Source organism: Sprattus sprattus (genome assembly GCF_963457725.1).
Source record: "Sprattus sprattus genome assembly, chromosome: 9".
NCBI classification, from domain to species: Eukaryota; Metazoa; Chordata; class Actinopteri; order Clupeiformes; family Clupeidae; genus Sprattus; species Sprattus sprattus.
In genome coordinates this window covers 15,758,485-15,774,266 of record NC_137928.1, presented here as the reverse complement: position 1 = coordinate 15,774,266, position 15,782 = coordinate 15,758,485, and the positions used below count along the sequence as shown (strand labels likewise).

At 42.0% G+C, this 15,782-nt stretch overlaps 1 protein-coding gene across 1 annotated transcript; it reads right to left on the bottom strand.

Moving 5' to 3' along the window:
• Positions 1 to 221: 221 nt before the first annotated feature.
• Positions 222 to 13,937, bottom strand: pgm2l1 (phosphoglucomutase 2-like 1). Its single transcript, XM_080844356.1, has 14 exons — positions 13,157 to 13,937; positions 10,779 to 10,946; positions 9,235 to 9,341; positions 8,250 to 8,334; positions 7,896 to 7,979; positions 7,213 to 7,406; positions 6,703 to 6,892; positions 5,728 to 5,825; positions 4,838 to 5,018; positions 4,655 to 4,748; positions 4,025 to 4,154; positions 3,602 to 3,791; positions 3,105 to 3,238; positions 222 to 2,123 (listed from the first exon to the last, which is right to left on the bottom strand). Exons 1-14 carry the CDS (start codon positions 13,253 to 13,255, stop codon positions 2,021 to 2,023), a joined length of 1,857 nt encoding a protein of 618 aa, XP_080700482.1. The 5' UTR covers positions 13,256 to 13,937; the 3' UTR covers positions 222 to 2,020.
• Positions 13,938 to 15,782: the final 1,845 nt, after the last annotated feature.

The window sequence follows — 15,782 nt, the reverse complement described above, 5'->3', positions numbered from 1 at the left end:
AAGAATAAGCCTTGCACATGCGGGATTTTTGTACTAGTGTACAACATGATTGAACCTGAAGGGTTTAGAAACAGAAGAGGGGGTGTACCCATCAGCTGTGCTAAGAACAGTTAGGACCAAATACTTAGATCTTCAATTCCGTGTTATGTAGATAAAATTCACGTTCAAGTGCCTTGGCTGGAATATCATTATTTTACAACAAAAAAAACTACACAAGTATATAAATAAGAGATATGTTACACAATTTATAGCAATTTGGCATTGAATATTTTACTGTAAATACAGAAGAAAAAATATTCCACTTGCAAACTGAAAACAAATTCAACAACAATGAATTTCCATCCTTCCAAAATTATTTGCATTCTTATTTTCCTGTCTTTTTTCCAAAAAATATAATTGAAAATATATATGTATATAAATATGCTCTTCTAGATATCTAAATGTTACCAGTTACACTGGAATTCTTTACACAGCCTATTTGATAATTTTTGGCTTTTTCATTACAGGCTAACGATCAAATTACATCAAATTTGAACTCACGGTCTGTCATTATTAACATTTAAGTATTTTTGGTGGTTGCATCAGCTTACACTGGAAAAGAACAAAAACAAAACATCCTGTTTATGGAATATCAAGAGATACATGTCACAGTAAAAAACAACTAACTTAAATATAAATTCAGCATTATACAACAGCTACAAGAACAGCAGGTGGTGCTCTTAAGCACTGGAGATAACCCAACTACTACTACTACAACACACTGCTTTCAAAGAAAACAAATCTGACAGCACAGTACTGTGGAAAAATCCTAAACAATGCAAATAAAATGCCAAAACAAATTCTCAGACCACAAGATCTTCATTGACCAATGAAATGGATTATAGCAAAGTCTCTATGGAGACAAACAGGACCAACATATAAGGTTGCGAATCACAAGGCCACTGCACATAGCATGGTCACTGACAAAAACCTGCTACTATGACAAGCACACGTATGTTGGGATGCAGCAGACTTGTTTTCGGTGTTGTATTTGAACTGAAATAGGTAACTTATCAATGGAACTTGTTTTGTATTTCAGATGTACTACCTGATATCGGTGAGCATGTGTTCAATACACAGTGCTCACTGGCACATTCATTTCGATCATTTCATTCGTTTTTAGACTCACACCACTGTGTGAATCCATTCATTATCAAATTAACTGGATATTGTTTTGTACATGCCATACTGGCAAAACCTGGTTGACACCGGAATGCACTAGAACAATACCCACCACTTACTCAAAAAGCCAGCATTATGTTTCATCCACCCTCCACTGCTCTGACCCTGTGGGCTCAATGGTTCTGACCGTCTACTCCGACTAACCGTGAGCCCCCTGATTGTCACTTATGGATCCATACATACATACGCATGATTGGGGAGGGTGGGCTGGGGGCGGAACATCCCCCCCTGGTGTATCTAAGCGCAACGCTACATCAAGTACGTCCACACAGCACAGCACACATATAGTAGGCCACATGGGACAGGAAGTGCTATTTATGACCACGCATGCTGACATACAAACAGCCATTTGTACACGCTGCAACAAGCTAGAACGCCAGCCACAGGGGAGAAACTGGAGTTAGCGCATGGATTGTTCAAGCAATCGGATTAACTAGACATCATAAATACCTTAATGCATTAAACATATAGTACACCAACAGACACGTGAGAAAACGGTGTCTTGGTACAAGGTACATGGTTTAGGAGCTGTCTACAGATTACTGTATACAGATTACAGATTACGGACTCTACTGTGGCTAACTACAGCACATGCTTTGAATGGCGAGGGACACTTACACCAATTTAGCAGCAGAATGGACTAAACAGATGTCCACAAAAAAAAAGCTGTCGACCACTTGGAGCTCATAAAGTGAAATGCACGTTTTCACAGTGAGATACATTCAAAGGGTGTCCACAGATGTCACAGACAATGCTCCGAACTAACTGATGGGTGGAGGACCCAGGGAGAGCTGGGCCACTAGACGTGTCGTCGAATTAGATTATTCTTGTCTGGTTCAAGAAACTCCTCCACGAGAGCAGATGTTACTTTCTTCAACTCGTCTTCCAGATTCATAATGTCACTGCAAAAAGAAAAGAAAATATTTTAATATTTAATAATATAATTGATATAAATATAACTTACAACTCTAATTACACATCGAAACTGTTTATATTCAGGGATAGAGTACACAACATAGGGTGTAAAGTCGTACTTTTATTTCCCTTTCTGCAATTCCTGGCATGTTACTATTCCTCACTTCATCGCACACAGTCAACATCACCCATCTGGTTGCGAGTGGGCTGCTCGCTCTAAACACGCCCGTGAGGCACTTAAACATGCACCCTTGTTATTGCATTAATGCATTTTTTTTTAAAGAGGAAAGCAGAACTAAAGGCAACACAACACTACAGTGGTATCAATATAAATGAATTACGGACACTAGAATATATATATATATATATTTTTTTTTAAAGACAGATATCAGTCTCATTTGAACTCCTGTTGGTTTTACATAGCTGTGGTCCTCTTTTCCCTGTGGCTTTAACACCATTGCAAATGAGGGGTTTTCCTTCAACACGTTTCCTATAGCTTAAATAAAAGTTGGTTTTTCAGTAGTAGCAGAATAGAAAGTTTGGTACTAAAGGTATGTTGAAAACCAAACCGAAAGACTGTTTATTATAAACTATTTACTTAGTTGCTTGTTTGGGGGGTGGGGTCGGGCAGACATATTCAAATCTAGCCATTGACGGCAACGGTAGAGAAAGTAAAAAAAAAAAAAAAAAAAAGGAAGAAGGAAGAAAGAGAGAAAGGAAGAAAAAGAGGAAACAGGAAGCAAAAGAGAAAATGAAACAGTATAGCTTTGCTGCCATTCTTCACTTCCCTTCACTACACATACCCAGCGTCCCCTCTATCAGCAGAGCATTCGTGTTAGCAGGCTGCCGAGTCTCAGCGCGCTCCCTCGTGGGAGCTTGGCACGAGTGGCACACAGACACACACACACACACACACACACACACACACAGAGCATGTTAAACGAGTGGCAGACGCCCTGGGCACTGACCTCTTTCCAGGCGGTGCACAGAACTCTGTGTAGTACTTGATCTTGGGCTCCGTTCCGCTGGTCCTCAGAGTAGCCACCATGCCGTTCTGGAACTTGAAGGTGACCATCTGACTGTTCTTGGTCAAAGGAAGCACCTGTGTGTAAAGGAACAGGAAGTCCTTAGTTAACACTCACCCTTTTGTCTGTACGAGGTTAAGTGCATTATGAACGGTATTACTAAAATACAAACTCCTATCACTTCTCTTGACTTTCTGACTCTTAAATTGAATGAAACTGAAATGCATCTTTGGTTTCCGTGCGTTTTCCTTGACTGGCTATGTGCTAGCATTCTATCTCACTTGTAAGTTGCTTTCAATAAAAGCGTCTGCCAACTTACCAAATGTGAACGCAGTGTGAAATTGTAAAATCATATAGTATACGTTACACATATAGTGACCTTTGTTTTACAGCTTAACCTACAGAACCAGTCCAATTCCACCTTGACGTGAGACACTTACACATTTTTGGTCAGATTGGCTGCTGTCATAACCCGTGGTCACATCTCGGATGCTCATGATGTTGTATCCCCCACAGGACTTTGGGTACACGTTGTCACCCTCGAAGTTTCGAAGGCGGGTGAAGATTTTCTTGACTGTGGGTGGATGGTTGCAGATGACGTAGGAGGTTTTGGAAATGTGGTAACCATAGCTGAAAGAAAACAGAAAAATGTAATAAAAAATATTACATTACTGAAAAAATATTTATATATATTGATATAAAACCTACCCAAAACACAATGAACTGTTAAAACTGCATTTAATGAGGTATGGTGCTAACAACACCATACTTCCTAAAGGGTACACACACTGTTTATATATACACTTAACCTGTTCTCCAAATATATTTTGGGAATATGCAAATTGTACAGTCACCCGACTCACGTTTCATAAACATTCTGCAGTTGCTGGTTCATGGTCAGGTTCTTGGTGTTGAGGTAGGTGGCCATTTCAGCCACTACCACAGCCGCGCTCACCCCGTCCTTATCAGGAACCATGTTACCACATAGGAACCCTGGAACCAACCAGACACACCACGTAAGGACCAGTGGAAAACATTGATTTAGTCCACTCAGGATCACTGGTAAGTCAACAGGGCATGTCGAACTGCATGGATCTTTTACAGTCTATATCAGGCACTGTGTGTGTATTGTTGAGACAATTTTTTTCTAATGATGCCCCTACACAAAACCAGTGCATGCAGACTTGTCATACATGCACAAGATGATAGTGGAAATACCCTTAAACAACTGGAGTCAAAACAAACCCATGATGGCAGGTTTGGTCCCAGAGCTGGCCTGTGCTGACCGCAATGTTTTGTGATTTTACATTTATTAACTTATCAAGGTCACCATGACATTACTATCTGCCTTCAGTTCACCATAAACCACAAAACAATCCAGTTTAAGGCTAAGAGGCTTGGAGATTGTAGACTAAATATGTATCTTGCATCTTTAATTGTAAAATGTGTGCATACTCTGAGCTCATGTAAAAAGAAACCAAAATTCTATTTACCAATGGACTCCTCAAAGGAAAAGATGACCTCATTTCCTGTTTTTTCCAGCTCGTGAATTTTGTTTCCGATCCATTTGAAGCCAGGTAGCGTCTCCTGGGGGGAGTCACACACACAGATACACGGCTACACACACATCCACCTTACATCTGCCCTCACAATTAGCAAACACAGGGTGCACTGACCTCAAAGTGGAAGCCCTCCATCTGTGCAAAGGCCTTGAGGATTTTGGAGGAAACGGTGGTGGCCAGCATGTACACCTTCTCCATGTCAGATGGGTCGGGGTGTGTCTCCTTCCAGTTGTACAGCATCCACCAGCCCAGCAGGGCGGCAAGCTCGTTCCCTGTGAACACCTTCCACCCGAACCTATACCCAGCAAAAACAACAACACCATCAACATCATCATCATCATCATCATCATCATCATCAAAGTACATCAGACTGGGGGGGAGCTGTGGCGCAAGCAGCAGCAGCCCTGTACCATGAATGGGTCGGAATACCCATGGGGACCCGGTTTGAGTCCGACTCGCGGTCATTTCCCAATCCCTCTTGGGATCTTTTTTCCAGCTCACTTCCTGCCTCTCTCTACTGTCCTATCTGATTAAAGGCATAAAAAGCCCAAAAATAAATCTTAAAAAAAGTACATCAGACTAAAACAAGAACCATGAACTTCCAGTTTCTCCTGCCCCTCCTTCATCTTCCACCATTTCTAAATGTAATACACAAATCCGGACAGCTTTACTAAAGCTAGCCACATAAAGGCAGTGCACAACATCAACATTTTGACAGAGCAGATGGTTTAAAGTCTTGAGGCCATGACATACTTTTTGAACAACACAGGACGCTGATTAAGTTGGACGTCAATGTTTTTCAAATGTTCTTTTTAGCTTCTTATCTACAATGTTGATGACTATGACTGAGCAGTCATCCAATCTCCCCAGCTGTTTGGAGGAAGATGCTGATGGGGCATTCATCATAAATTGTATTCCCAAGACTGGCATGTGGCATCTGGTGGAGTAAGACCAAGACTGTAAGAGGTCTACATGCTGCTGACGCTGGGTTAGACGTCACGTACTTGTCACAGTGCTCCGCAACAGCCAAGCGGTCAGCATCAGGATCAGTTGCCAAGACAACCTGGGCCCCCTCTCTCTCAGCCAGACGAAGGGAAAGTTCCTGAGACATCATAAAAACACACACACACACACACACACACACAGAGATACGTGTTATCTGATCACTTCTATTCTGGTGACCTAAATGTCTGCACTATGGTGTTTCGTGTGATCTTTTCTCCAAGTTGACCTAGCGTGAAAACTATCATTCCTTATCTTTATCATGACCTGGGTCATGCAGACCATCAGATGACTTGCACGCAAATCTGTAATGGACTTCCTCACTTCATTATGTCAAGTTTGTCTGCTCAGAGAGATAAATCTGTCAAACTCCAGAGGTCATAAAGCAGCCAGGTGTCCCCAGGTTGTCCTAACAACTATATGCAACATTTGTGTCTGACAAAAACCCAAAACCCATAACGAACTGGGCAAGAAATCATGTATGGATACGTAGTGCTTCAATACTCATGGTTCCCATGTCGCATAGTGTGTGTTAGTGTGTGTGTGTGTGTGTGTGTGTGTGTGTGAGTGTGAGTGTGAGTGTGAGTGTGAGTGTGAGTGTGAGTGTGAGTGTGAGTGTGAGTGTGAGTGTGAGTGTGCGTGTGCGTGTGCGTGTGCGTGTGCGTGTGCGTGTGCGTGTGCGTGTGCGTGTGCGTGTGCGTGTGCGTGTGCGTGTGCGTGTGAGTGTGAGTGTGAGTGTGAGTGTGAGTGTGAGTGTGAGTGTGTGTGAGTGTGTGTGTGTGTGTGTGTGTGTGTGTGTGTGTGTGTGTGTGTGTGTGTGCGTACGTGCGTGTGTGTGTGTGTAAGGCAGAGAGAGAAAGGGTGTGTTTGTGTGTGCGAGAGAGAGAGAGAGAAAGAAAGAAAAAAGAAAAAAGAAAGAAAGAAAGAAAGAAAGAAAGAGAAAGAATATGTGTATGCGCTCATGTGCATTGTCTCACCAGGACTGAAGCGCCCTCCTCAGGGTTGGGGCAGCAGACAGTGGAGAAGTTTGGGTCGGGATCCTTCTGCTCGGGCACTGGGATGGGCGGGGGGAATCCACAGGCCTGGAACGCCTTCTGGACGTAGTTGTGCCCCACACCGTGGAAGGAGGAATGCACAAACTTCAGAGGAGACTGGCTGTTCAGCTCTCTGAGAGGAGAAGGTGATACAGGGGGCATATTTACCATGTGCATGTGAACAGATGGTTCACACTGGAATGACCGATTTACGCTAAATATGCACTAATAAACGTTCCAACCAGTTCCAAACTAAATCATTCGCTTTCTCTGACTTCATAGCCACTATGTCACTGTCACTGATATGCTACACAAATGCTGTAGACATTATTATATAAATGTTTGAGCATATATTTAGTCATCATTAATATATAAATATAAAATCATCATAGATATATATATATATATACAGTATATAAATGTTTGAGCATGCTGTAGGCAGCCTCCGCTGACCTGTGGAAGCACACGGAGGTGAGCTCCTCCATGTAGAGGCATGTGATGGCGTCCAGGGGGTCGCTCCTCAGGCTGCTGCTGTCGGCCAGGCCTTCGCTCCAGGACTCGGGCCAGGGCTCAGTGCTCTCCTCGATGCATCGCAGGATCTCCTTGTCGTGGGGAGAGGAGATCTGGGCCCCGTTGTGCCAGTACACCTGCAGCACAGGAAGCACAGGCTCTTAAAAGGGTCATGACCCCTAAAGGACAGGAAGCACAGGCTCCTGAAAGGGTCATGACACCTGGAGGACAGGAAGCACAGGCCTTTAAAAGGGTCACTGCAGGACAGGAAGCACAGGCTCCTGAAAGGGTCATGACACCTGGAGGACAGGAAGCACAGGCCTTTAAAAGGGTCACTGCAGGACAGGAAGCACAGGCTCCTGAAAGGGTCATGACACCTGGAGGACAGGAAGCACAGGCCTTTAAAAGGGTCACTGCAGGACAAGAAGCACAGGTGTTTAAAAGGGTCATGACCCCTAAAGGACAGGAAGCACAGGCTCCTAACAGGGTCATGACCCCTGGAGGACAGGAAGCACAGGCCCTTAAAAGGGTCATGACACCTGCAGAACAGGAAGCACAGGTCACGAGTTGTATGCAGCCGAGTGTGAAATGAAGGGTCTAATTCTGAAAAAAAAGGGTTACTGTACCTTGAATCCGTTATCTTCTTTACGGTTGTGGGAGGCCGTGACCATGACCCCTGCTGCAGCACCCAGCTTCTTCACAGCATAGGGCTGCAAAACAAAACACCACAAGTCACCCACCACCTATTAGCAACCTTTTAAACTAGCAAGCAAGCAAGTCCTCTAAGATTCTTAAAGTTATCAGGCCCTGCCACTAGCCATCTTAAGTAGACACCTTATGTTTGTTTTAGGTTACTGTGAGAATGTTGACAAGATCTAAAACTGAGCCTTTCAGCCCATCATTTTATGAATTAATGAGGGTATTTAATGAGGGTAAATGTGCAGTTGCATAACATTGTGGTGCTAAATCTGGCCGCTTACCACAAAGGGGGTAGGCACATATGTAGAAAAGAGATAAACGGGAATATCTTTACAAAGCATAACAGCTGCAGTCAACCTTGCAAGCCTGAGAACAAAACAAAGGGGGGAAAAAAATAAAATACACAAAGAAATATATCCTGCTTTTTCATGCACATTTATAGTTAGATTAAAGGGGGATCTAAAGTCTGTGAATTCATCATTGATTGATTGATTCATTCAATATCTTACTTATTCACTTTCTCTTTCAATCCATCATCCATGCATCTATTCCTCTGTGTCATCAGTTAATGTTATTGTCATGTAGCAAAGTTAACAGTCCACATGTGCCGGGCAACACGAGGCTGGCAGTGCCCCAAACACATCCCTGTTACACTCTTTCTGCCGAGTCAGTTTTTGGAAGTCCTCCAGCAGTTATGGGAAGAATGCCACCAATGCCCAAACTCAGCCCGTTTGAACTCAGCACAAGAATGCCAGCAATGTGAGCGATGTCGCGTTCATGGGGGAATATTGCTCCGCTGCACACCTATGCACGACTAGACAGTGGCGCACGCTGCAATGAGCCGGCGCTACGCCAGGCATGCCATGACATCACACACCAGCACCCGCACCCGCACAGAGATCCTATTTCCAGTGTGGTGCACCGTGCGGGCGAACTTGACACAGCCAGCTGCCCCACGCTAACTGTACCCTCCCACAATGACAAAGATGATCCTACTGTAAATCCACACGTAGCCCAGAATAAGACATGCCACTGATATGAACCATGACTACCCCAGCACTAGCTGTCATGACTTCATAGACTGCACACACTGCAGTGAGCATTTTATTTTCTCCTCGTCTAGGTTGGCAGAGCGCTTTAAAAGGTTAAAGGGTAAGAATCTTAGCTGAGAATCCACTGGGGGAAGAGTAGAGCAGTATACAGTAAAGGCCGTCAGCTATGAGGGGACGGGGGTTGGGGTGAGAGGGAAAGGGGGGGTGGGGGTACCGTTCACTGGTGCAGCCACTGGTCTCCTGGGCTCGCGTGTCATAGCCAATCACAAGCCCTCTGCTCCCAAAGTCAGGGAAAAACTTGGCAAGGTACTTGTATAGGCCCTGCAGCAGGAAACAGTAAAACACATGTTAGCCATAACAACATCTCTCAAAAGGTCTCTCAATCTGTGTGTGTGTGTGTGTGAGTATGTATGTAAGACAGAGATAAAGAGTGTGTGTGTGTGTGTGTGTGTGTGTGTGTGTGTGTGTGACAGTGTGTGTGTGTGACAGAGAGGGAGAGAGCGAGAGTGTGAGTGTGTGTGTATACATATATCAAATAGGTTTAGGTTTATCAACCTATGAATAATAATTCTTGAGTGTTTTTTTTACTTCCAGATCTACCATACACAGATACCTCTCTGGAACACGTCAGCTCATTTAAACAGCACTGTCCCCTCCCATTACTCATGCATGGAAACAATGACCAAAGCTGACAGTCATCCTGCTCTAACTGCACAAGACTTAAAGAGGCTTTAAGAAACTATGCAGCAAGTCCAAACTACAATATGCAGCATTATTGGGTTTAATTATTGGGTTTTAAATTATAGCCTGGAGTAACCAGAAAGTCCTGACATTCTCTGGCCTTGGTTTCTAAAGCCTATACATCTCAGAAGACTTAACCTCACACAGAATGAAAAGTAACTTTTCTAATCCTAAAGCCCTGAAGAACAGGATATGCTCTTTTAAGTCTGTAACCTTTAAAACATAATATGATTGGCACAAAGATTTAAGGGTAAGAGCCAGGTTGTATTGCGGACATATATTAAACACTCACTAACCGAGAGTGAGGTCATGCCGAGAAATATCAAACTTAGGCTTTGCTATTTCCCGGCGTATCAACAAATCTTCGCTTCTTCTGAATTGCCCCCTGGCTGTAGATGTTTTCATTTTCGTCTGGATGGTAAAACTCAGACTGATCGCTTTCGCTCATTTTGAAAATGTCGTCAGAGGGCAATGCGGAACCGTATTGACCGGTGAGGAGGGCAATACGTGGCTGGCATGACTACGCATTACCCAATCAGAATGCTCTTACTGTCGTGGCATATAATAAGAAAAAGGACAAAGACAAGAAGTTCATCTGCAACAATGGCAGTAAGGGTCTCCAGTCAGACATGAACAGTCATAGATGGTGTCAGTTTTGGCATATGGTCTTGAGAACTAAACAGTGTTTGTGTTATGGTAAGGAAGAGAGGTCGTTATTTGGACTAGAAATGGATCTACAGTGAATAGACAGTCTGACTTGATGTTGCTGTTTTTTTAATCATCAGTTTAGCTTTGTCATTTGTGCTTGTGCTTGATCTGAAGGGGGTTCAGGCCCTGGGTTCTGTAAAGCGCAGAGAGATAACTTTATTGTTATGTGCTATTTAAATAAAACTGAATTGAATTGAATTTGTGTGTATATATATGAGAGATATATAGATATATAGAGAGATAAAGAGCACCAAAGAGAGATCAAGAAACAGAGAGAGAGAGAATGTGTGTGTGTGTGTCACAGGTCACCTGTGTAGACTGGATAATGGTGAGGTCATTGATGCGGGAGAAGCCTGCCCCCATGGCTGCCCTCAGACCCGCGGTCCCGAACGCCATCCTGGAGCAGAGCCTCTTCCTCAGCTCCACCGTGTTCCTCTCCCGAGCCAGCTCCTCAATCTGGGCTCGCGTCAGGGGGTTCTGCGTTAGGACATTAAACAAAAGCTAAATAAATAAAATAACAAAAATACCTTCTCTCTTCTTTTTCCAAAACTAATTCCCAGGAAGCACGTACAGGCTTGTTATGGAACCCTGGGAACAAACAGGTTGCTACCAGTAGCACTGGACTGTGGCCTTCACTAATATTATTGTTTTGTTTCGTATTGTTATGGCTTTCATAATAGCTATGTCTTCACCAGAACAAACAATATAAACAGCGATAAAGAAGCAATAACAGAACAAAAACAGAACTAACTATAAATTATAAATGACCTTGACAACATTTTTCACTGAAAGCTACAACCTTTGGCCTATCACTGAAAAATATGAAGAATGTTTGGCCTGTGTAATAAAAGTAATCTTTTGTTGCCCTGCTGGATTAAAGATTAATCCTAACATTTGGTTTCTCGTGCCAATCCCAAATTATGAATGTCCGACATGTGTCACTCAAAACATGAACATTTCTGTTCTCTACCACCCCTCCCACTCCACTAAATGGGCAAGGCCATGTGGCCGATTTGAATTCCATTCCAGCAGCAGGTTTCTTGAACCTCCACCCTCATAACATGTATGTCATGTATACATCACACAAGTGCCCACTTCCTCAAGGTATGGCTGTTACAATGGGGAAATACCTTCTACGATGGTGACAGTTTTAGGATCAACACATGCCAAAGTGCTCCTAAACACACACTTTCCAAGAATTTTCTTTTTTTTCCTCTCCAAGTGCAACAGTGGAGGGCAAGTCTGGGCGGTCTTATCACTACCAGAACTGGAATACGTCACAAGCTGGTGAGCCATGCTGAGCAATCAGCCACTGCTGCTTCACTTCTAGTGAGCAAATCTGATATTTAAGATGAGGGAGGTCAGCCAGATCACTGGCCTTTTAGTCTCCCCTCACACTAGCAGGAGCTCACACCCACTGTGACTGGAAGCAGTGCTGTTTTGGTGTCACTCCAAAGCAGAAGCAGAAGTCCCCTGTAGGTTTGGAGTGTGGATTAAAACCAAACCAATTCAAACACGTTTCTATTTCTTTCTGTGTTGCTTGGTAACCAACATGCTGCATTAGTGTTGCTACACATTCAGACTCAGAAATTCTAATATTTTATCATTTTTTATAGATCTGGAATAATTAAATGACTGACTACAACATACCAACCAATCAGAAAATAAGACAATGAGAAAAATGCTGAACATATAACGCAAATAAGGGGAAGAAATATGAATAGCCTGTAGCATATTTTCAGGAATGTCAAAGGACTCTTTGTCTCACAATGTATGGAAAAAATTCCCACTTGGCCTACTGTGTACCTCTCTGAGGTAAAAGACTTGAGTAACACCTTTAAATTGATAGCGTAACTGCCACATTGGGTGAGTGTCAAACCGCATTTATCCATTAAAGTCAATGTTGCTGCCAAGTAAGGTGACTTATCTGAGATTGTTTTTTATGGACGGCCTTCCTAATAGGTGGCACAAGGCTTTCAAGATGAAATGATATTCAAGGCGTACTCATAGACAACCGCTTGAACATGACATCTGAGATCTTATCCACTGCACTACTAACAGGAGCACAGGAGCACAGAATAGTGAAATCATGTAGTGTGCTGTGCAGTGGACTGTAAAACATGACAGATCCTGTTGAACTCAACCAGTGAAGGGGGCAAATCTCTCCGGTCAGTGCCAATGCTTTTCTGACATGACTGTTTTGTTTTGTTTTGTTAATTACTTGACTGACAGGTTTTAAACCGTTTACCTGAAAAGCTCATAAAATATTTATTAGATGTAATAAGACACAGGACCACACAGACGAGGATGACTGCAACCTCACTGTGACAATGGAGAAGTGGATTTAAGGCTCGCTTTGTGTCTCCCTTTCTGCCACAGTTGCCTAGAGATTATAGGTGATTTGGAGGGGGAGATTAAGAGATCATAATCTGCAAGGCATTGAAAGCATGTTCATGCTACATTTGTACTGGTGAAGTTGACGTATCTAGGCTTTTCGATACATATGTTTGAATAGTTCGATGAAACAGGATAAGATATTGGGAAGTAGGCTATTACCTTGTCTTGCAACCCATGTGTTCTCAATAATGAATTTAATTAATGCAATTACAACCCCTAACCAGTACATTTTACTTGACTAATAATGGAGAGACGGTCTGGTCTCCTGCAATGGCACTGTAACAACTCACCCTATCCCAAGTAATCCACTGGTAAATGGCCTTGTCCAACTGGGGGTCTCCAGTAGCATGGCAATTTTGGTTAGTATTCATGACGCCCTTATCTCCCATGGTGGTAGAATTTCCAGAAAGAAAATAAAAACGATACGCTTCCGCAGTTCCGCAGTTAACGTTAGCTTGATGGTTTGCACAGCTGTTAACACACAAATAAAAGGCAGATGCACCGTAACTTCAGTTAACTGGGTAAGCCATTCAATCCCATTTGCCAAGTGGGTCAGTTGCTGTAGTAGTTGTCGCTGAGTAAAATAACGTGATAAGCTTCCCCGTTAACTGTATGCAGTAGAAAAGTCATCGGACCTTGACTGCGCCGCTGCCTTTCTTTACGGGGTTCTTGTAAAGCCCTCTCCAAAGTTCGATTACAATATACGGTTTGCAAACTCCCTACAATACAGCCGACGACTTTCTGGTAATGTGCACAGAGACAACAGACACATCCCGCACTTTTTCACCATCACTAGTCAGCTACGAAATGAGGTGACTGATCACGCACACACCCGAACGCTTCTTGCTTGCTAGCGACATGCTTGGTAAACATAGCAGTACTGGCGAAGTCAGATTACACAGTACAGTTAGCTCACTAGCCAGAGTACAACTTCCTCTGTTTCTTTACCCAAGCAAAATACACACTTCTCTTATCCAATTAGATGCAGTAACCCACAACAAATACATTTTCGAGGCCGAAAAACACAGCAAAGTAGCTGTTTTGCTTCACTCGCAGGATAATCGGGGCTGGATACTGTTTCGTCGCTTTGATGTATGTAGAAAGCAGGCTGCATTTTGGGAAATGTTGTTCTTACACACTTACCTTTTTAGAAAAGCGACAAGGCCCCATAATTTCGTACTGTCCATTTCAGGTACGAATAAATAATGGAGTAAGAGCAGTATTCATGATAGTCAGTTCCATTGTTAGATCATATATCTGACAAATGTAAAAGCTACCTAAGACTAGTTGCTTTGTTTTAGGTAGTTGAGATTGTTTCTAGTTAATGTAATGACAAATTGAGGATCCACATTGCCAGAGATTACCATAAAAGGTTAGTAAAAAAATTATAATAATTAACGGATCATTAACGTATTATTATTGTTATTATTATTATTATTATTATTATATTGCTGTTGTTGTTGTTGTTGTCACTGCTGCTGCTGTGGTTGTTGTTGAGCCAACTTGGTTATAAGTAATAACAATCAATGATTAAGTTAGTAACTGCATTAACACAACAGTTTGGAAAATATCATATATTTATTAATTCATCTACCAAGAAATAACATCACAGGTTTAACTTACATAACGTTCAGAATCTATATGAATCCCATATTTGAACACCTGAAAACAAAATAATAATAAAATACAGCATCCTAGACAGATACAATGTTTTTTTCTTTTGTTGTTGAGCATTTTTAAAGAAAGGGTAACTGGAAGAAAAAACAAATACAAAAATAATGCCCCATATCCTAAAATACTCCTTTGCGAGTTCTGATTTTAGCCCATCTACCCAAGGGTGCTTTTACACATAGAAGTACTGTACATGGCATTAACTCTTGATTTCACATGAAGGTCCACAGTAAAGTATATATACCAAAGGAGTACTCATAACAGCTTCATAACACTGAAGTTACAGCTTAAATTAAATAAACATTGCAATATGTTCACAGTAAGGTTCTGGGGACCTACGTGGGTAGGAGATAGTCTTACGTAAAATCGTAACATATTACACACAAATAATAATAAAAAATTAATCATATTTATCATAAGCACACTAGACATTTGCATTGATGCTTGCTTAATGGTGTTTATCTTAAGTTTACATGGAATTCCATTTGATCCCTTGCAGTTTATGCACAGACCTAATTATACCTTAAAGCCATTAGCATGTCCCGTCACAGCGAAAGACACTGGCTATACTTTTATTATGCACTGAAAAGATGAAGAAAAACTGACGAAAAGACAAATCCGCAGTATATTTTCACTCTTGAGAAAATTAATGTTTTAACTTACTTTTACTAACTACCCCTTTACTGTGAAATTTCCGGTCAGCTTGAGATCAGTCATTTGTTTGAGGACTCATACGCAGCTCAAATCAAATTCAGACAAATAAAAATGCAAAATCAATGTAATGGACATTTTTGGGTTGAACTTATGAAATTCAAAATCAAAACTAATGTCAAAATCCATGGGTTCACAGTCTTTCTGTCTGTGTTTGTTGAATGCTTATTACAGGGGATGAAAGGCAGTGTGGAACAGTGAAATAAAAGACATACAAAAGAAGATATTTCCTGACCACAGTTGTAAACCACTGTAGAAATAAGCAGATTTTAAGCTGATTGGTTGACCAAAAGGTGGATGACACACACTTGGCTTATTTACAATTTTTAGTTCAGTAATTCCGTTTCCATGGATGTTTTGATTAGTGGTTCATTTTGTGTACGTCTTTGTTTCCCCATTTGGTATTTCCGAATACTCTTGAGGTTTACAAGTCTGGCCAGCGTTAATTCTACTTGAACTAAAGTAAACAAAAACAAAGCTGCCATGCAATTTCACCAGGAAACCGACGGTAAATAAAAAAGGGGAATTCACTTA

Coding starts and splice junctions, on each gene's coding strand:
- pgm2l1 (XM_080844356.1), bottom strand. CDS start 13,255: ATGGGAGATAAGGGCGTCATGAATACTAACCAAAATTGCCATGCTACT. Junction 7,407..7,895: donor AAGAAGATAACGGATTCAAG/GTACAGTAACCC, acceptor CCTGTGCTGCAG/GTGTACTGGCACAACGGGGC. Junction 5,826..6,702: donor AGGAGGGCGCTTCAGTCCTG/GTGAGACAATGC, acceptor ATGATGTCTCAG/GAACTTTCCCTTCGTCTGGC.